The 22,689-nt window shown below is 42.9% G+C and overlaps 1 protein-coding gene across 1 annotated transcript in view; it reads left to right on the top strand.

Annotated features, from left to right (window-relative positions):
• VPS53 (VPS53 subunit of GARP complex) overlaps positions 1-22,689 on the top strand; it is a 1,349,775-nt gene that overhangs the window by 1,105,528 nt on the left and 221,558 nt on the right. Inside the window, exon 18 of the mRNA XM_069615168.1 lies at positions 6,841-6,989. Coding sequence (XP_069471269.1) covers positions 6,841-6,989 — 149 coding nt within the window. The remainder of the gene's footprint in view (positions 1-6,840; positions 6,990-22,689) is intronic.

The raw sequence follows: 22,689 nt of genomic DNA, 5'->3' as shown, positions 1-22,689 counted from the left end.
AGTGTGGGATAGGGTTTCCATAAAGAAAGAAGTGTTCACAATAGTAAGTCAGGATGTGATTTTCCGGGGGTCTCCCTTCCCCACGTTTTGAGCACGGGACAAAGTGGATTTCCTGAGCACAGCACACTCTCAAGCTTTCCCAGCACAAGCCGACAGATCCGCATCAGCTGTCACGTTCCTCGAGGGCAAAGTTTCTTTTCAATAAATAGTCTTGTGCCTTGGAGGCCTGATGTATCCAACAAACAAACACAAGGTTCTGCTTCATGTATGCCTTGGGTGATGGTTTCACACCTGTGTGCCCCTCTCCTGGGCGCAGACCCTTCACAAAGTTGTATTTACCAATCCTTCGAGCAATTCCTTTTTAAAAAAAAAAGTTATTACACAAACCGTTCTTTTTCAATGCACTTTGGTTGACAACTGTCCATCCCGGATCTTCCTCTTTCGGGCTCGGACCCCTTTCAGGCGTTCGCCTCCCTCCTTCGGGTTCACTGTGGATTTTCTTACTTTCCCAAATCTTAATGTCTTTTTATTAACAGTTCTTCATGCTCCGCCCCTTTTGTCGGCTTTCTTCTGCCGGGTTCACTCTCACCAACTTTTAGCACACAGTTCATGTACTAATGTTCATCATGCAGGATAAACTTCCCTTAGCTTTCGTAATCATCTGCCGGTCAAAGACTTTCAATGGTACAGAGGATTTTACAAGACCACTGTATGACCGCTTTTACCTTTCTTTGCATCTTCCCAAGGCCTTCTTGTTACGGTTGTCTTTCTACCATTGGATAATCGCCCAGAGTAATCATGACTCAGCATCCACTTGGTGCCAGCCTCCTCTGTTGCTTGTTTTCCCCCTCTTTAGCTTTTGAAAGTTCAGTTTAGACATTGGCTATTATCGTTCAACACAGTTCGGTTTCTTATCGGCTTTTCCCTCAACTCACTGGCTGTGATGAACAGGTTGGCTCTCTTCTCCTTTGAGACTCCTCAGCTTGGTTATCAGCAGAGGATAGTCTCATGTACTATCTGCTGCAACACATGCTTGCTATTGTTTGCTGACTTATGTTTCCATTTGCAGAATTTTCACAGGCGTGGATTGGAAAGGGCAAGGTCACTTCTCTCCTTGTCGCCCTCTCTGTATTCGCTGTCTTTTGACACCTCTTGAACTGCAGTGCTGCGTTAGCTCGCACGTTGTGCATTCTGCCTTGCTCGTAGTGTGCTTTCGTGCTCCACCTTTTATTCGTGTGGGGAAAGGAAAGGACTGTCGGGTGTGTGAGATTCAGGTTAATTGCCTGACTCTACCTGACTCTTGTGTCAGACATGTCAGGTAAAAACACCTCTGGGGTTAGTCTGCTGTCTTCCATGGGGTAAGAAAGTGTTTGTGTCAAAAAGAAAGGGTTTGTCATGTGAAAATATATTCTTCATCTTAGGGTGTCAGAAGGGTGAGATTGGTAGGGTTTGTAAAGCAAACAGGAAGGACCAGGGTTAATATCTTGAAATAAACAAGGGCGATTTTGGGAACAGTAGTGTTTCATCTGAGTGTTTGGAAAAGAATAACCAGAGCGATGGGGAAAAGAACATTCGGGAGTGTTTGAGTAAGAATAATCAGAGGGACGTGGAGAAGAACAATTGGCAGTATTCGGGCAGGGAACAGGATAACAGGGATTCTGGGAGAGATAGTTTCTGGGTGCAATGGGGTTTGGGACCTTAGAGGATTGGTTATGTACAGAGGAGTTGTTGGATTTGGGAAGGAGAGTTTTAATGGGAGGAAGTGAGGCAGATGTATCATAACCTATAAAGATCTTGGGATCTCGTCCTCCTCTCCTTCTTCCTCTCGGGTGCCATACCGCGTCTCACCTGGGGCATTTCCCCGAGCAGACCTCTGGCTTCCCCTACCCAGGTGATCCTCCTCGCTTTTCCACCCTCACGGTTGTGATCTGAGAAGGCCAGCCCTTCCCAGGCCACTTGAATAAGGGATTCTCAAGGTCTACTCGGGAGAATACCCTCAGGTTTCTTACAGTAATTATCGGCAATTGCCCGACTCTGGCTGACCCTTGTGTTGGGACATGTTAGGTATATGGCTCTGGTGTTGTCTTTCATGGTAATTGGTCTGTGAAAAAGTGTTTGTGTTAAGAAAGGGGGGGAGTGGAGTTTATAGATACTTTACGTAGTAGGGTGGGGAAACAGTGTCATAAGAAAAGGTGTACGGCATCTCACCCTTTGGTGTCCCACTTCCACTCCCAGAAGACCCCTCACCTAGGTGATCCTCCTGCACTGGTCCACCCCCAGGAACTGGATCCAATAGCGATGGCCTTGTTCTGGCCACCTGGATGACTGATCCTTGGGGACTTGCTAGTGAGACACCTTCAGGTTTGTCACATATCCCTAAGCAGTTGGGGAAGGAAGGGCGGTAGGGGGAGGCCGGTCGTGTTGGCTGGCCCTTGTGTATGTTACTTGCATTAGTGAAGCGCGAGCACTCGGGTGCTTTGGTAGTGGTGATGCATCTAGTAGGGCTGGGTAGATTGGGCAAGAATGGAGTAGGGGAGGAGTAACAGGGGGAGTGCCTATGTGCGTCTGTAGCTCCGGTCGTTCGGCAGCCTTTCAAACCAAAGTTGGCGTTGAAGCTGGTAGAAGGAGGGCTCCGGCAGGGAATATCCAAGGATGGCAAGAATGGTGTACGATGGGTAACAGGAGGAGTAGCATGGCGTGCACCAAGTGTAGTAAAGGTGAGTAGATGGTGTGCAGCAGTGCGATGCGGGTTGGTGGAAGTAGCCTAGCGAAAGTGGGGCTTAATAAGTGGGACCGGAATGGAATGGTGGTTACGTTGGGTATGCTGGTATGTGAGGCGCGGGTGGGAACGCAAGTGATTCAACTTTTGAAAGACCGTTTGTTGGAGTCAGTGCAACAGTGGCCACATGTGGGACATCCTAGAGAGGGTAGGAAGTGGGTGGGCGTTGGAAGGGGAGGATAAACAGTGAAGAAGAGGGGATTGAGAAGAGATGGTATTCTTCTTACCTTGTTGCCAGATCTCTAGGTTACCAATGGTACGAGGAACGCATTCAACCGTTTGCGTAACTGAGGGAAGGAGGTGCGTCTCGCAGAGTGGATACACAGGCACGTCCGTGCACAGATAGATATAGACCTCAGCTGATGTCCTTTGCTGCGGGTTGCCAGCTCACCCTGCTAGCCAAAGGTGCATGGATGTGGTAGGCCGTTCACTGGCCAATCTATTCTGGCCAAGGGGAGGGCTCTGGCTGCAGATCGGGTGTAGTGGATTTGCAGTTGCCATTGGCTTCGAGCCCATTTCACATCATGATAATTCCTCAAGGATGGCCCTTGCTCAAGATCCCTATGCAGTTAAGTAATGGGCCCACTTGGGGCACATACAGTGATTTGGGTTTGGTCAGTTACCAGGAGAGCAATGTGAGGAGAAGCCTACAGAGACAAAGCATTCTATATCTGCCCTGGTGTACAGGGGGTGGTGCTTGGCATCATTCCAGTTTCAATGCTTCCGGCCATACCTAATTGAGTCTGTTCCTTGGAGTAATTATTGCAGCCTAAAACCATCCGTCCTCTGCAACGAGCACACCTTTCCTTTCAAAGGATGTAAACAAACGCACAGGCCCTAAAATTGTAACATAGACTGTGTTTGGGATCCTTATTTCGCTTTTATATCCATACCTGTATTTCCATGATCTTCCATTTTCTCCCATTTTAATGGTGGCAGTTTTTATTTCTGCAAATAGGTGGCTCTACAGCGTCACCTATAAGCTAAAATCTATTGCATTGGCGTAAGCTAGGGGAGAGATGGGATATGAGGAGTGACACACAGCTTGGGGTGTTTGGTTATTTACCCACCAATTGTCTGCCCATGGCCGTACTACTTCCTATGCTTAATTCCACCCACTACCTGCTCCTCCCTACCTTAAACACATCCTCCTGGGATCTCTTTTCACATGCTTTATCAACAGTGCTGCAAGTGCCTGCCAGTGTTATTTCAAAGCAGTCTTCAGTGAGTTGAACACTTAATTGCAGCCAAAAACGTGCTACTGGTGGAATAAAAGTCTCTTAACCAAGTGTGCCTTCAGCCCCTTGATTTATAAGCAGTATGTGTATCCTTGCGCCATTGAAGTCGCTTCTCTCAGGCTTGTAATTTATGCCCCGGGACATTACCTGACCCGCTCCCAAAACCCCCAAAAAATTATCCCCCCCCCCAAATATCACCTGTGACCATTCCAGGCGACCATATATACAGCGATACTTTTCTGGGGATAAAATGTAGTGATACCCTCAGACCCGAGTGGTCACGGATACGTCTCTGAAGAGTTGGGGCACTCACTGCCTTCGCCCCATCTCTCAAGGAGAAGCATGCCCTGATCCTCACGGACAACAGAGTGGCCATGCACTACCTCAACAAAGTGCAGTGTGCTCCTGTCCCCTCTGAAGAGGCAATGCAGCTGTGGTTCTGGTTACTGGAGAATCGGATCTCGGTCCCGACAGTTCATCTGGTGGGGACAGAGAACAGTTTGGCGGATGCTCTGAGCAGGCAGAGCACAGTCTCACACAAGTAGGAAGTGTGCCAGGAAGTCCTGGAGGTCGTCTTCTCTCTCTGTGGTACCCCAGCAGTGGTTCTGTTCGCCACAGAGTCCAACAGGATGTGCAAACAGTTTTGCTCTAGGTAATTCCCAGCGAAAGGCGCACTGGGGGATGCGCTTTTGGTGGACTGGACTTTCCCTCTCCACTACGCCTTCCCCCACCCCGATTCCCGTCATTCCTTGGGTTCTCAGGAGGTTGAGGAGATTTTGAGCAACCATGATCTTGATTTCCCCGGACTGGGCGAGGAGAACGTGGTACTCTGATCTCCTGGATCTGTCCACCTGACCGGTTGCTTCGGCGTCCGGACCTCCTAACCAAGTTGAAAGGTCAAAAGCTTTACCCAACCCCAGACTCCCTCAACCTACATACGTGACTTTTGAGAGGATAAGGTATGATATTGATATTTTATTTCTATCATGCTCGTACACAAGTGTTTCAGAGCGTGACAAGGCAAGGGAGGGGAACAGGGGAGAACAAAACAGCGATTTTATGATGACTGGGGCCTCTCAGAGGAAGCACTTAAGGTGTTGCTGGCTGCACAAAGACTGTCTAGAAGACCTCTGTACGCGTGCAGGTGGAGAAGATTTGAGGTGTGGTGCAGGGCACACGAGATTATCCCGATCTCTTGCCCCACTACTACAATGATGGAGTTCCTTCGGGTCATCACATGCAAAGGATATTTGAAAGCCTTGTCTGTGTTCATAAGGTCCCCGCATCAGAGTTCTTTCTTCACTATTCCGGTCATGGCCCAATTCCTGAAGAGCATTCTCAATAAATGTCTTTTATTGTCTCAGATTAGGATCTTAATCTGGTTTTAACTTGTTTGATGGTGGCTCCGTTGGAGCCCATGCACTTGTGTTCCGTAAGACTGTTATCCCTTAAAACAGCTTTCTTGGTTGCAATTACATCAGCCAGAAGGCTTAGTGAGTTGCAGGCGTTGTGCTGCAAACTTCCATTCTTACATTTCTTCTGAGAGAAAGTTTCTCTCAAAGAACAGCCTGGCTTCCTGCCTAAAGGTGTTTCAGATTTTCACCTCTCTGTCTATTGATCTGCCTGTCTTTTACCCTCCACCCCATCCCTCAAAAGAGGAAGAGAGGTTCCACTGTCTTGTCCCCAAAAGAGCCTTACATTTTTAAGTGACTCATACATCCGAGTTTCGAAAAACTGACCAGTTGTCCGTTTCCCATTCTTTATCCTGTAAAGGTCTCGCCATAACCAAGCAAACTCTGTTGTGTTGGATTGTTTTATGTATATCCGAATGTTACCAGTCGGCAAGCAGGGAGCTTCCTGCCGGCATCAGAGCACATTCTACCAGGAGGGTCTCCGCCTCTACAGCCTTGTAGAGAGGAGTTCCTATTATAGACACGTGTCGTGCGGCCACTTGGTCGTCCTTGCATACATTTGCCAAGCATTACTCTTTAGATGTTGCACGTGGAGCAGATGCAAGATTTGATAGAGCAGTTCTGCAAAATCTGCTTGTTTAATGCTTTCTGCCCTCCTCTGTTATTCTAACTGCTTGGGGAGTCTATCAAGATGAGGAATCTGCGGGAGAAAAGCAATCCAATGAAGGAGAAATTACTTACCGTAATGCTCTTTCCATGGATTTATCTACCTCAGATTCATCCATCCCCGCCCAGAAGGTTCCTGTGGCTTAACGCTTTTATCCAAGTGAGGATACTACTGATAATGGCTCTAAAGTGACCTCTTCCATCTTACTAATCATTTAAAAATATTTTAAAATAAACTACATTTTTCAAATCTACTGTTTCTGTGGGGTCTCCCCTTTGGTATGTAACCCGTTAAGTTTTTTGCAGGCTGGTTAGCCTCCCTCCCGTCGTTTTCCTCTGCAGCGTTCAAGCACGGGGGGATGAAAGGGAGGAACTGAAGCATGGGGTGTAGTGACGTGGTATTTATAGGACGCCTGACGTCACGCCCGGAGCCAGCAAATGACTGCCCAGCAAGACGAGATGGCAATCGACGGCTGAGTCAAGGTCCACTATGCCCCCTGTCGAAAATGTTTCTGAACAGCAGAGTTGGATAGGGTTATCTATCAAGATGAGTAATCTGAGGGAGAAGAATCCATGAAAAGATCACTACAGTAAGTAATTTCTACTTCCGTCAGCTTGTTTGCACTCTGCCCACTTCCAGATTAAATCCTTGCTCGCATATTAACACCCTAATTTACCTGAAATGACTGGCTTTTTTTTCCTGCCTGGACTGGCTGAAAACATCTTTGTTGTACCCCTTCTCCAGATGCAGTGGCAAAACGTCGAACATGTTGGTGATCAAAGTCCATACGTCACGTCCATCGTACTTCATATCAAGCAGAATGTTCCCATCATCCGAGATAGCTTGGCCTCCACCAGGAAATACTTCACTCAGTTCTGCATCAAGTTTGCCAAGTAAGTACAGAAGATTCAGTTGCGTTAAACGTATTACCTCAGGCGACCCTTTTAATCGTCTTCTAACTTGCAGTACTTGCCCACTTCAGACTGCATCATTTTTCTACATTCGGTTATTTGTATACCCGAAGGACATCATTGTAGCTATGCACAATTTTCAGAACCGGCTACCTACAGGGCATGTTAGCCTCTTTGACTCCGGTGTGTACCGAACACTAATGTATATAACTTCCATTAGTGAAAAGGGCATTAAGTGACGGCTAATACCTTTGCTGCAAGAGTGGAGGGTCAAAGTGCTGATGATATTTAATGCTCAACATAAATTGTTGCCATTACATCTCACTATCTTTAAATGGGCAGCACTGCTTGTGAGTCTGAAGCCCTACATTGATGCATGATCCAGAGTAATTTAATTCGGAATCTTAAGGTGGAATCACCAGTGCAAATGTTTTGGTTGAAGTTTTTATCTGTGGGAGATTCGATAGAACATAATTTGACATGAATGGCCACATACTGACTGAGACACTGCATTCCGTTTTCAGTATTACACCCCAACATGTATTTACATATTTATTTTATTTATTTATTGTTACATTTATAATGAACCTTAGGCCCATAGGCAAACAGGCCCAGGTACAAAGAAATGACACAAACTAAAAGCATAATAAGAGCTAGCTGATAGAGCTAAAACACAATAAAAGCAGGAGATAAGTTATAACAAATATAAAAACCACCAGAATAACATACAAATCACCATCCAACTAAAACAACAATTCAAGTACAATAAAACAAATTCTATTCTTTTTTTTGGAAGATAAAAGAGAAGTCCCCAATCTTAAACATGAGGGCAATCCATTCCAAAGTTGAGGGACAATACAATCAAACAAGCGTTTGCCAGCCCTCCAATTTTATCCAGGCCACTGTTAAAAAAGTCGCTGTATTTAGACCTGAGAGCATGCCTGTCATGATGCCTACCCCCGGGCATCAGAACCAAGGCCCTCAGCTACGGGAGCAGGCATCCAGACATTTGTTTAAACTTCAGCAGCCCCGGCTAAGGGCGGTCTGGGTTCAGTCCTGGCGCCTTAGGCGCCAGGCTCATCATAGAAATCAGTCCTGGCGCCATAGGCGCCAGGCTCATAGACTTTACTTACCTGATGCAGACCATGCTGCAAAAGAGTCCAAGCCTACATGAGGCCTGGATGGGACTATTTTGTTACAGGGACTATTTTTTACTCGGGCGTGGCTCTAGGGAACTTCTTACCTGGAACTACTTTGGAGGCTATTTAAACCACACCCGAACAGCAGCACATGCTTCGCGTTATTCTGCATCCAGCAGCGTGACGCTCACCGTGCCTGCAGCCAGCATCCAGTCTTCTGCCACGCCCACCTCGAATCCGGAGCTCCTAGAATAAAGAAGAAGAAAAGGACAAGGTTAGAAAACAAACTTATTTCAAATTCCTCACCTAATTCCGGAACCATTTCATCTCCGGACCTGGAAAGTACATCAGTCCTGCACGCGTCGCTTCGTCAGCTCCAGCACAGCGCCATACTCACCAGTTCTCACAGCATCTTCCGATCCGGCACTGTCTCCATCATTTCTTCGCCGTAATCCGGCACCTAGGGGACACAAGAAAAAACAAGGTGAGCCAAGGGAATCAACAAATACAACCTTTTACCACCATAGACTTGCCTGATTTACCACCGGCGGTATTATTCCATAACTCTCCACATTTTCATATGCCGCATCTGTAAAGAGGGAGAAAAACAACACGTTAACGCATGCAATAGTTAACGGTCAGCGTTGGGTAACACAGACACTTACCTGAACGCCAGCAGCAGCTACGAGACCTTCTTCTCACGAACTCAGTTGCAATTTAAGGAAGGAAGGGGACAAGAGTAAACTCTTTGAACTCTTTGAACTTGATACTTACCAATCCCGCCAGGGACTTCAGCGTCAATACTTACCGGAACTCTCCCAACGCCTTCAAACCAGTGAAGTAACTGGTATCTACGCGCCCCTGCAAGACACGCAGGATGGAGAGCTCATCTTTTACGAACATAAGGTGAAGTTACTAAGGGGATATCGGAGGTGATTAGTGGGGGAGAGCGAGAACAGTTGGGTGGCCATCACTAAAACCCACAGGTGGTTAATCCCTGTCTCCACTTGCAGGAAAATACTTCTTTGGGTCCAGCAGACAAGACTAGGCGGGCCAGCCCAGACAGTCATCTCTGCACTACGCATCACGTTGAAGGAGACCGCAGCTGTCCGGGTCCGATCGACACCCCTGTGGGGTCCAGGTGAGCGTAACAATGCCCACATTGTTCGTCTTTTCCCAAACAGGCATTTATGAGCAGTCTTGAGAATACTGAACTGCAAATGTTCTTTCCCTGGGAGCCAGTGTAGTGCTCTATTCGCTGCCGTACCGTACTCTCCGCACTTAATGTGTGTTACAATCCTTACAGCATGATTCTGCAACACTTCGGGTTTAGACATATTGCACTGTGCTGTGCCACAATTGTCAGTTTTGGCACCAATTATTGTCCTGGTAAGAGTGGCACAATTAGCTTCAGAAATATATGGTCTAATCTGTCTTTAGGGCATGAGATGGTAAGCAGAAGAATAAAGGACAGCATTAACAAGGGCATCCATAGATAAGGAGTCCAAGTAAATGCCAAGAGTTTTTACCTTGTGCAGGACATCAATGATACAACCTGTAATGGTAAAGTTCTTATATAAAGAGGGCAATTTGGGCAACCTTTGGCTCGTCCCAACTAGGAGTTCAGTTTTAGTTTCAGTGAGGGCTAACCCGTTTTCAGCGATCCAACATTGAACAATTAAAAAAATGTCATGAGTTATAGCAAAGTCAGTTTTATAGTCATCCGTGAGTTGAAATCGTATTTGAGTGTCACCAGCATAGTTGGTGTACAGTATGTCCCTGTCATCTAACAACTGAAATAAGGGCTTGGTAAATATATTAAATAATGTGGGAGACAAGCAGAAACCCTGTGGGACACCACAAGCTCAACAGGCAAAGCCATGACCGACTTGCTAAAAACTCGGGAGTTTCTTTTGGTTAAAAAAGATCTAATCTAGTCGGCTGCTGATGTAGAAAAAAATGACATGGTAGCGGGAGTGGCTGGAAATTGGATATTAGATGGAGTATTTGATCATTTAGGTGTGGGGATGGGGGATATATTACACCTCATAGTGCTAACAGATAATGGCACAGACCTATGGGAGAATAGTTCAGAACTTTCATGATACTGTAAATATTGTAACTAAGAGTCATTCTGTGATTGCGCAGAATGTTGTACCAAAAATGTTTTTGCATTGTTTTTTAATGTGGTTTGGTATGTGTTATAGGTTTGTTTTGTGGCTGTGTTATACGTAATGTATATGTATCACATCAAAGGTTGGCAAACCAATTGTTACATCTGATTTTTTTCAAATCCACAAATTAAGATATTGGAAGTGCATAGTTATAATTTAGATCACCAGCGCTGTCTGTAAAACTTCAATTTTATTATACTGCAAGTTCTGGCTAGCAGCGAAATAGGTAGGTTTAAGAATTAAACATGTAAATGAATTGCTACAATATGAGAATAGGTGTAAGAACAGGTAGGAGAGATAAGTGGCATAAAATGAAAGGGTCATCAATTTTTACATGGAACTTTAAGGAAGGATGTGACCTTACGATTGTGGAGAGGAAAAGCAGATATTGTCCTTCTACAAGAAACTCATCTAGTAGAGGAATCTAAGAACTATATGACCAGCTCAAGATATAATAAGGCAAAGTTGAATTGTTATGTCTCGAAGTCTAGAGGAGTAGGAATATTCTGCAGGGGTTTGGATACGAGAATAGAGAGAGTGATTATGGATGATGAAGGGAGAGTGATTTTGGTGGATGTGTTTTATGAGGGGAACATAATGGCAATAGGATCTATTTATGGCCCCTGCATTGCGGGAAATCATTCTTTGCAAAATTAACTTCTTTGTTGCTGACTCTGCGTGGTGAATAAATTGTTTGGGGTGGAGGACTTTAACAGTGTCCTTGACCATAAATTAGATCGCTCAGCACAGTGTAGATACACTGCAGTAGGGATGAGTAGAGCATTTGGAATGTTTATACCTAGTTTCGACTTCAGGGTCAGTTGAAGGACCCTACACTCCAGGAGAAAGAGAGAATATTCTTTTTTTTTTACCAGTACGTGACTCATTCTAGAATTTATCATTTTTTCATCTCGGATAGACTTGAGAAAACCACTAGTGTGCAGATGATGGACCGAGGGTTGTCGGATCATTCTATGATTAGGTTATTTATGTATTTTTTACATTTGTATAGTGCATAAGCAGCCCTCGCGCATCGTGGCGCTGTTACTTGAGGGACGCTTAGTTACAGGGGGGGGTACAGGTTGATTATACATTTTTGGGATTTACATTTGATTAGAATGAGACTAAACTTTAAAAATACAAGGTCTGTTATTTCTAGATGGCATTTGAAAACATACATACTGAAGGATAAGGGTACATTGACAAATTTAACTTCATCCATCAAATCCTTTTTTGAGGTGAATGAGGGCACAGTGGATGTATTAATGGTATGGGATAGTTTTAAGGCTACTGCTCATGAGGGGTTGATGAATCTAACATCTTGAGCAAGGCAATCTGGGATGGAAGAATTGAATCATTTGGAAAATGAGCTTGGCAAATTACAAAAGTAGTATCAGTTGTCAAAGAATAGCTAGGACAAGGCAAGGATGGATAAAGCGGGTGAATCATTGAGATGTGAAATAGATCTACAAGGAGAGAAAGGCTTGTTTTATATGAAACAAAAATACTGGGAGGAAGGTGATAACATTGATCGACTATTGGCTAATAAATTGAAAGGTATGCTGGATAGGTCATATGTCCAGAGAATAGTGGATGAACAGGGAACATCAATGGTGAAGAGGGAAGATGTATGTGAATGTTTTAGCAACTTTTATAAATGCTTATATGAGGAAACCCAATTCCAGACACTGGCTAATTTTGAGGTATTCTTTGGGAAAATAGGTTTACCAAAATTGTCTGGGGAACAAGCGACAGCTGTTGATCAGCCTATTAGGGAGGAGGAAATGATGAATGCGATAGACCAACTTAATATTGGCAAATCACCAGGTCTGGATAGTCTGCCAGTTGAATTTTATGGAGCTTTTGGTGCTGAACTGGCTCCGTTCTTATGTGGTTTGTATAACTATGTTCTGATGGAGGGAGTACTGTTCATCACTGTTGAATGTAGATGCTAAACTGTTTACTAGGATACTTCCTAATCGGCTGCACAAAAACATTGGGAATCTGATTGACTGTTCTCAGGTTGGGTTTATGCGGAGGAAGACACGGTTATGACCACATTAGAACAATTATAGACATTATAGGGCTTTCTAAGAATGAATTGGGGGAAACTCTATTCATCTTTATGGATGCAGATAAAGGAATCAACCGTGTTAATTGGAGTTTTAGATTTTACTTTAATCAAGATGGGGTTTGGGACCAACTTTTTAAAGGCTTTTAAGGCATTGCATTAATCAATTAGTGCTAGAGTATGGGTAAATAGGGAACTCTGTGTCTTTTCCCTTGTCCAGGGGTACAAGAAAGGGGTTTCCCCTATCTCCCGTCCTCTTTAATCTGGCATTGGAACCTTTTTTTTAGCTTATATTAGGCAGGAGAGAGGACTGCAGGGACTCAAGAGTGGGAGACAGGGAAATTAAGGTTTTATGCCACACAGATGACATGACGATAATTCTAGCTAATCCAAAAGAAAGTGGGGTAAGACGAGAGTATGTTTGAGGAAGTAGGTCTATTATCAGGCCACAAAATTAATTGGGAAAAGTTGATCATTTTTCCACTAGATTCCGCAAATGATTTGAGTACTTGGAACAGTCAATGGGCAACCATGTGTAAAATACCTGGGAATATATCTTATCCAAGATCTAAAGAAGATAGTAGACTTTAATGTAGTCAGATTGATAGAGGTACTTAAGAGATGTGCAAAAATGGGGCTGTATAACTCTAAATATTTGGGCAAAGGTTAATGCAATTAAGATGGTGCTTTTGCCCAATGTTCTTTATATTATTCAATCACTACCGCTCAGGTTTACAAAGAAAGTGCTCAAGAGTATTGTCTTTCAAAAATGTTTGTCGGGAGAAGGTAAGAGACCTAGGATGCCACGATATGTTTTAATGCGTGCCGTCAGATAGGGGGCGGGTTTGGTTACCCCAATCTAGAGAATTATTACAAAGGGTTTTTATTGAAAAAATCTGCACTTTACTTTGATCAGAGGGATAGTTGTTCACCATTATGGATGGTTTTGGAAAAAACTAAATTCTCACCATATTCCTTGCAAGAGATATATTCTATGGGGAAGATTCCTAATTCAGCTATAAAACTACCAACTATTGAGGCTACTAGAAACGCATTAGTGTCATTGATGATCAACGGTGGAGAAAATGTGTGGTTCCATTATGGAGCATCTTTTTGGTACAACCCAGGACTGCAAATAGGGAATAAGACCCTATGCTAGCGGAGTTGGATAATGAAAGGAATTGAAAGGGTGTGTAATGTATGGAGTGATGGACAAATGAAATGATTTCCTTTGAAATTTGGAGGAGAAACTTTGGCTTAGGGAAAAGGGAACAAAGACATTATGCAGAGTTAGATTGCCTTCTTACACGGAGACAAGGGATGTTACATAGCCCAATGAAAGATAGTCAGATGATATGCAATATCTTTAATTCTCCCCCACGTATGGTCTCGACCTTCCTGAAATTGAATCCTATGGAGGACTCGGATGTTGCTGCATGGGGAAAATTACGGCAAGCCTGGATGGAAGAACTGGGTAGAGATATATGTACAAAAGAATGGGATAGCTTGATACGAGTGGGTACAAATTCAAAGATGCATCTGAATCTGCGGTTTGTTCGCCGTAGGAATTTGTGGTGCTTATATTGGAATCCAGTATGGATGATTTCATTTAGGTATGACAACTGAGGAGTCTTGCTAGGGTTGTGGTCAGAGGGGAGTTACTTTACTACACATGATGTGGGATTGTCCAAGTGTGGTGGCCTTTTCGAGGGAAGTCTTGGACAGACTGGACATCATTTTGGGAGTAGGGTTTCCTAGAACATCTTATTCAGTAATTCTGCTCTCAAATGTGGGGAGATGTAAGGTAGCTTGTGAACATGGTAGCTGGATACATAGAGTATTGGTGGTGGCTACTAAGAAAATCTTCAAGTTCTGGAAGACAAGGAAAAAGCCAAGAGTGGAGGGATGGTCCGATGTGCAGACTAGTTATGAGACGATAATGCTACAAAAACAGAAACGAGAGAGTGAATATTTGGAAATATGGGGACCCTTCAATGAGCTGTATAATTGAGGCTATGCTATTAGTATAACAGTGGGATGAATTGGGGTGAATGTGTGGTTGGGAGGGATGTGAACTGAAAGAATGATAAATGTGATTTGAGTGATTTTGTTCTGTCTGTTTATGTTGGATGTGTGTTTTCTAGTTTATTGTTCTTTGTGTGTATATTGTAATTTCGTAATGGGTTAAGTTATAGTTGATGATTTTGCAATTTACCTTCATAGTATCGAGTTAAAACTGTTTATATCCTGTTTGAGTAAGAATTGTAATTGGTTGGTTTAAGTTTCAACTCGTAATTGTAACTGGATGACTGTACTGAGCTTGCACTTTGTTATAAAGAATATTAAAATCATTCATATCAAACGCAACTGTGATAAACCCAATAAAAGCAGCAACACTACCTTACCTCCCACTATCCATGATACAGGACATATTCGCTTTAAGATCAAAAGTGAAGATTCTGTACCATGGTATGCTCTAAAACCCGATAGTCTAGGGCCTACAAGTTCACATTCCTCCAGATACGCCTGGATCTGCAAGTAGGCAATGCAGTGCCGAATTCTTAGGAGAAAGCGACCACTGAGGGGTGTAAACATGTAGAACACTGCCTTTATGTCATGATGTTGTGATGGTTTTTCTTGGCAACATTCATATGAAATGTGGGTGTTCCTCAGCAGACATGCGCGTAGTTGCACTTTCTGTCCTTACCTTTATTGTGGGGTGACAGTCCGTCCAGAAAATGTAGCAGTGCGCTTTTGTGGGGGTGCAGGTGATTGTTATAATGCAAATTCTCATTTTTTTTATTGATATAGCTGAATACAATCAACTTTTCAATATTACATTAAAGAATACAATAAAATAGTTATTCAATTAAACAAAAAAGGATTCCAGAATACACAAAAAATTGAGGATAATTAACATTTTCAGTAACAAATCATAACATAATATAATGATAACTTCAAATACAAAACATACAATATTGAAAAACAGATTTTTTAAAATTATAAACAATTGATTAGTGTTGTAAAATAGGTTTCATCCATATTTACATTTGAAGCACGACTTTTCAGTGTATAGAAGGAAGCATATAAATGCGTATGAGTATTGATGCTTATGGTATGGATTACAGTAACATTTGTATACATGCAAATCTGTCACATCATATATACACTGTTGATATGGCATCACCATTTTTCAAGTTAGATCAAGCACATTTGCAGCGTGTGTAGAGTTGATAGTTTCAGGGTCTTGGTCAAGTGATAGTGCATGCAAAAATGTAATTGTGGCAATTCTCATAGTGGTGTAGTTGGTGGAAAAAATAGGTGACCACAATGTGTCTGAATTAATAAGTCTAAATTGTGCCAACTGTTTTGCAAAGTACATTTGTCTTTTCGAATGGAGTTTGGGGCATTCTGTGATTAAATGTCACAAAGTCTCTGGTTCTTTAGGGTTGTTAGAAAAGCGACAAATGTTCTTTTCTTTGCCAATAGGTTTGCGTTTTTCCAGTATCTCTTCAGTTGGCCACAGGTTGAATCTCATTTGCAGTATTGCAGACCTGTACGTAGGTGACAGATGTTTTATTGAGTACACTTCCATGGTATGGAACTTCTTTTCAGCAGAGGGCTTGTTTCTGAAATCTTTATGCAAAAGGCACTGTGCTCGTGTGTCAATCCAATCTGTCAGGAACAGTTTCACTTTAGCTCTGTTCGGATTGGTCAGCAGTAAGTCTAATGATATGTCAGCTTGTGCCAAGATTTGGATGACAATAGTCCTCCATTTTTCACAAAGATGTGTTCCGATGCAAATATATATTTTGATAATGTCTTAAGCAAGGTGTCTACATTGGGTGCCAAAATACATTTTCTGAATAGAGCACATAAGCGCCAACGGCATAAGCATCTTAAAGAAATTAAGCCCAGTACATACATAAGCCACGCTACAGGACAGCACTGGGGTAGATTCAAGACTTTACTCCAATATTTTCCTTCCATTTTTTGCAGAAAGATTTCAGGAATAATCTCCCCTGCTTCCATTTTGTACAGAAGTATTGGAGTCACTTTTTGCAGTAATAAGTCACTGCTGGGCAAGTAGAGAACTTGCCGTACTTTGCAAGTATCATTTTCATTTGGGATATGGCAGTTGACAATTTATTCTCTAAATTTGACGAATAATTTTTATCGTGGAGTTGGTTGGACACAGTGGTACCTAGATATGTATAGTGATGGACCACCTCTAACTCAGTGTTCTGCAGGGTCCATTTTAGTTCCTTTTTCGTACTATGTTTGGTGCTGCAAACCATGCCCTTGGTTTTGTCTAAGTTCACTTTTAGCTGATTTTTTGCAATGTATAGGGCCAGCGAGTCAAGTAGTCTTTGAAGTCCCGTGGGGGTCTTCGAAAACAGTACCAAATCATCTGTGTACAACAGTGCAGGTACTGGATGTGACCCCATGTTCGAGGCATCAGTAATAAGTTGTTCAAAGGTTTCCCTCATGTCAGATATGAAGAAATTAAAGAGATCCAAAGCAAGAATAGAACCTTGTTTCAGCCCTCGGTAAGTTCGAATGGAGGCACAATGTAGACCGTCAATAATCAACCTTATCTGAATTGAGATATTTGAATGTAGTACATGTATAATAGTACTCAAGGTTGTTGGACAACCTGTCTTATGTAGTTTTGCCATGAGGAGCTCTCGAGAGATGGAATCGAAAGCGGCACGGAAATCAACAAACGCCAAATAAAGTTCTTGTTTTATCACATGGGCTTGGTTTTTGATTGCACTGATTTTTATTAGGTTTATTGCTGTTCCCATGCCAGCCACAAACCCTGTTTGGGGTCATGCTTCTAGTGCTGTTTTGTCCATTCATTAAAATCTCAAAGTACAAATCTGGCAAATATTTTCCCAGGTGCATCTAACAGCGCAATGGGTCTGTAATTTGAGGGGAGAGAACGGTCTCCCTTTTTAAATATTGGGACAATCACCGATTGACACAATGAGTCTGGTATGGAGCCATTTCTTATCACATGTAAAAAGATGCTTTTGAGAATGGTAGACCACATTTTTGGATGGGCTTTAAACATTGCATTGCTTAAGCCATCGGGTCCAGGAGCTTGTAAACCATTGATTTTTTTAATGAAGAACTCCACATCTTCTGTGATTTCCAAGTCCCAGTTGTTACATGGGAGAGCCATATTCCAGCCAATCGGGGGTATGGGGTGCGTATATAAGGTTGAGAAATGTGTTAGCCCCTGATGTTCCGAGACACCATTCATTTGTATCAGGAGCTGGGTCACATGGACAGCTTGATTTAATAGGCCCCATGATTGTGCAGAGTTCTTGGCTGCTAATGTCTTGTGCATGGTTTCCGCATCACGCTGGTATAGAAGCCCTTTTCTGCCTCGTGTCCAGTTTCTATATTTGTATTTTATTGGATTTAACGCGACCCTTCTTTCTGCAGGTGCCAAGTGGTAGGCTAGTTTCTTAAGTTGTCAAAGGTGTTTTTTTGTGGTTTACTTCCAGTTCAAAACAGTGTTTATTTTTTATAGTTAGCTTTAGAAGCGGTCATGGAGTGTAGCTTAAAAAAATGTAGTGCTACTGTGTTTGGTGATTTTTCTGTTTTGACTGGGAACCTGATTCAGCTCTTCATTTTGCAGAATGTTGGCGTTCAGTTGTTGTAGTTTGGAATCAGTCGATTAAAATCGCATTCTAGTGTTGTTTTCTACAAGTTGTGCTTTTGTTTAGAGACACAAGGACATTGGCAGTACCAAGGCCAAAAGAGAGTAAGCGTTTCATGGTCATTTTGTGCTTGCTGGATGATTTCAAATTTGCTTGCTGAGGTAAATAATTGTTCATCAACATAGAAGTAATCTATTGTTCCCTCTTGAGATCCTCTGTGCCAGGTGCTCTGTGGTGGTAAATGCCTGGAAGCATGCCATTGACCATTTTGAGGAGTCTTTCACTCATGAGCCTGATCCATTTTGAGGCAATTAAGTTTTAGCAAGCTTCTTGGCAGGATTCTTGGGAGATAAGCAATGAAGATTTAGATCTCCTGCAACAATGACGTGTGTGCTGTCCTTTTCTGAAGATATTATATCCAGGAGTTTTTCGAGATCTCCCAAAAACCTAACATCTGAGATGCCCGCTGGGTTTCTATATGTTAAGAAAGGCAATTTCTCTGTCTAAATAAGAGATCTTAACTAGTTGCAAAAAGTCATTTGGGGCCTCCCGGGATTGGATTGTTAAACCTGAACCTACCTTTACTGCAACAAGCAATCCCAAAGTGGGTCTGCCATTGTCCGGTAGCTTAGCTGGGAGCAGAATAATGTTATGGTCATCCCAGATCGGCGCTTCTACAAGCCATGTCTCCTGTAGAGCCAAGATGTCGAAGTTGTTTATTTTATTTATTGCACAATCCATTAGATGCACATGGCCACGCGTGTTCCAACTGGCTAGACTTATTTCTTTATTGCCATTTTTCTTGGGCTGTTATGCCATGGATCTAGTCCATTGTGGTTTGTGTTGTGTGCATCTAGAGCATGATCGTGGTGGGTTTTGGATCCCAACCATTGTTTCTGACTGCATCTTGCTGCTTTATGCAGTCAATGCTACTAGGATCTTGCGCAACTATAAAGCCCAAGGCGAACAGATCAATTTTCACCTTCCATATGGCGTTCAATGCCTGAAGGAATCCACAATCTAACAATTGTTAAATCATTTTCGTCCAAGAACTCTACTTGGTCCACATCTGTAGAAGTTATGTCTTCCAAAGTTGGAATATCTCCAGAAATAGTGAGAATGCTTGACCTACAAAGGTCACATGCGACGTGTGGGGCCGGGCGACATTTCATTATTAAACGATGGTGATACAATTGTGAAGTCTTTTTAGTTGAGTGATGTTCTTGTTTGTCAACATTTGTGTTTTGTGGCACAGAAGTCAAGCTTTCGGCAGCTTTGTTTTCTGATTGTAGAGTGTGAGTATTTCTGTTTCGATGTGGATGCTCTAATAATAGATTCTCAGCATCATGTATGCTGGTTTGTTTTTGTTCTCTATCGTCGTTTCGAGGTGTAGTAGTTTTGCTAAATTGTGTTGCCAAATAGAGGTCTACTGCTTTTCGGAATTCCGTACATCTCTGTTCAATGAACAATAGGTCCGAGCAAGATGGTATGCTTTTTTTTTTCATCAGCGCCCTCGTTCTTCTGAGTCTGTCCTTTTTTGATAGTCAGCGTTTCTGTCAAATCTGAATTTGGCTGTTCTGCTAATGCTGAAATTAGGGCGTCTAAAGGTGGGTGCGTAAGGCAGCATACATCGTTATTCGGTGTGCGCTCCTTATTTTTGGTTAGGTTATTATATTTTTTACCTACTGCAGAGGTAGCCTTAACAATTTGTTTTTGAGAAGCAGTGATGGCTCGAATAAATTGTTTCGAGTTCGTATTCGTGACAGAGCATATTGATTTGATGTTTTTCGATATTTTTTTTTGCTTTACAAATGGTGCTTTTTTCACCTTGTCATCTGAATTTTTCTCCTGTGCCTCTTTTTGGGCAAAGATGTCATATGGTTGTTGCACTTCTATCATTGGAGTTTTCATTGATTCCTTATTATTGTGCGTTTGTGAATCATCAGCCTCTAATAGAGGAAGCAACTCTCCAATTATCGTTTCCACCCAATCTCCCACCATAGAGGAATGGGAGGCTTTCAGTTGAAGATGCTTGACATCTTCGCGCAGGCGTTGAGCAGTGGGTCCGGCACCATCGAACTTGGTGTCATCAACGGAAGCTGGAGCACCTCTTGAGTATGCCCCACTCCAAATGGGGTGTTATGTCAAAGAAGGGAGAAATATTTGATGTGGAGGGTGACCCTACCTCTTTGAAATTAAAACCCATATTCACTCGAGAGGTGAGGTACTTCCCAGAGTAGTTCCAAGGGGAGGGGTTTTGGGGGCTGTTGGAGCTGGCTTTTGACTTGCAGGAGGCCAGTGTCCTGGATACATCCCCGGAGTTGGGCATTTAACCACAGAGGAGCTCCCAGGGTAGAATCTCAGCCTCCACAGTGCCCTCTGCTGCCTCAGGTGACTTCTTTATCATTCCCCAGTGGAAGGGAGAATTTCCCTGTTTGGCTCGGAATGGTGTTGTACCATGTCCGACACTAAGGTTCTGCAGATCTTTCAGCAGGCATATTGTCTTCCTTTCACTCAGCGCCCCCAGACCATCCTCCTTCTAGCCCTCTAGAACCTCTACCTTGGAGGAGGCTCATCGGCTTCTAGAAAAGAGGGTTAAAGAACAGGTACGGCACTCGGAAAAAGACAGAGGCTGGTATTCTGTTTTATTTATGGTTCCGAAAAAGGACGGGGTCTTGAGTCCTATCTCGGATTTGAAGCTACTAAATGTGTAACTACGCACAGACAAATTCATGATCGTAACACTGGCCCGGATCCTTCAAGCCATCAGAAAGAACCTGAGAATTATTGAGAGTCATTGCTAATGCCATTTCAGAGCCCTTCCTTTCAGTCTATATTCGGCACCCAGGATTTTCACCAAGCTGCTGGCAGTGGTGTTGGGTCGCCTCAGGAGGTAAGGCATCCAAATCTCCCTTTCAATGGATTTCATTCTCCTGCACATTCCTTATCTGATGGATGTCCTTCCAGTGCCAGTTGCTCTGAAACTTTTTTGACAGAGGGCGCAGTACGACTCAACATCGACCATCTGCTTCTCTTGACTCGACCGTACCACTCGTCGACTGTAGATGTGACGTCGGATATATATATATATATATAGAGTAAGTATTCGGCCGAATTCCGGCTGAAATAAAGCTATTCGCTCCGGCCGAATAGTTTCTTGCTATTCGGCTCTTGCCGAATACTTTGACATTCTCATTTGAATACAATGCAACATGAACTCAGAAAGGCAAATATAGACTTCAGTTTCCAAAACTGAATAGAATTAGACCAGACAAATTGGTATCACACAGGTGCAAAATATCTTATATTGTAATCTGCTCTTTAGGGCATGTTTTGTTACAGATTCTTAGACATAAAAGGTGCTCATCCTTTATACCTAGCCTGCAACAATACTGGAAAATCTTTTCTTTTGGCGAATGTTTATATGCAATGTGCACTTTTTTCAGTTGGAAAAGACAAACTGAAAGAAATGTGCATCGATACTTTCAGTTCCTGTCATTTCACTTCCCATTGCGTACATCATAGTGCCCCCTATTCTTTTTTTAATGATTTGAGTCCTGAGCTTAATATTATCTGATGTTTTATCAGGAATGATAAGTTGCATATGTTTGTGTATTGGCGAGAAGGGGTGGCTAAGATAAGTGAATACGGCGCAGCTTTTGTTTGGGTTGGGTGAATAGTTGTGAGATGGAGTTCACGCATTTCAGATTTCCTCTTGACGTGTGTCCTGCATGAGCCGACATGAACCATTTTATACATTTCTATGTGAGCTGCAAAGAAGTTTCGAAACTCGACCGGATCGACTTTGCAACTGGATAGAGAATGCAATGTATCTGATTCACAAAGGCACTCCTTGTGCATTTGTGAAGCCTCCTACTTTAACTGGCACTGAATATGCAACAATCCTCTGTACATTTGGTCCCTTTATTTTGGTTAAATCTGCTTTATGTCTGGTTTTTATGCTTTAAATAAAATTGCTACATTCATTACAATGAAGAGAAACAAAAGTATAGAATATATTTAAAATGGTGCTTTATTTGTTTTTTTAATAAGTGTGTTTTTTGAAGTTTGGAACATGATTTATTAAATAAAGCAACTATTCAGCTTCATATTCGGCTTCGGACGAATAGTTGACAAACTATTCGGTATTCGGCCGAATACTAAATATACTATTCGGTACAGCCCTAATATATAAAAACGTCCCTGTGGCCACATAACTCAGTTCCTTTTTTTTCTGTGCGCTTATCTCTTTGTTGAGAAAATAGGTGTTTGACAATTTGTCGATGTCGGGCCCTAAAGCTACGGGATTCAAATGTTGTCAGGACTGCAGCTCGAAGATGTCCATCACCGACCCACATGGTATCTGTATGTGGTGCTTGGGGAAGGACTACAATGTCCAGCAGTGCAGTTCCTGTCAGAAGATGAATCCAAAGTCTATTATGGAATGGTCGGCAAAGTTAGCATTCAAGCAGCTTCCGTCCAAGTCCCCGGCACACCCAAAAAGGAGGACAGGCACTGTAAGACACCGAAGAAGCATTCCCATTCACAAACCAGTTCATGGCATCGGCGCATACATAACTGACTCATCGGAGGAGCGGGATAAGTCTGGCCCAAATTCGGGCCCAC

This window comes from Ambystoma mexicanum, chromosome 9 (assembly GCF_040938575.1).
Source record: "Ambystoma mexicanum isolate Mex_15411 chromosome 9, UKY_AmexF1_1, whole genome shotgun sequence".
NCBI classification, from domain to species: domain Eukaryota; kingdom Metazoa; phylum Chordata; class Amphibia; order Caudata; family Ambystomatidae; genus Ambystoma; species Ambystoma mexicanum.
Note: the sequence above shows the minus strand (reverse complement) of the source record. Positions and strands in the feature narration are given on the sequence as shown.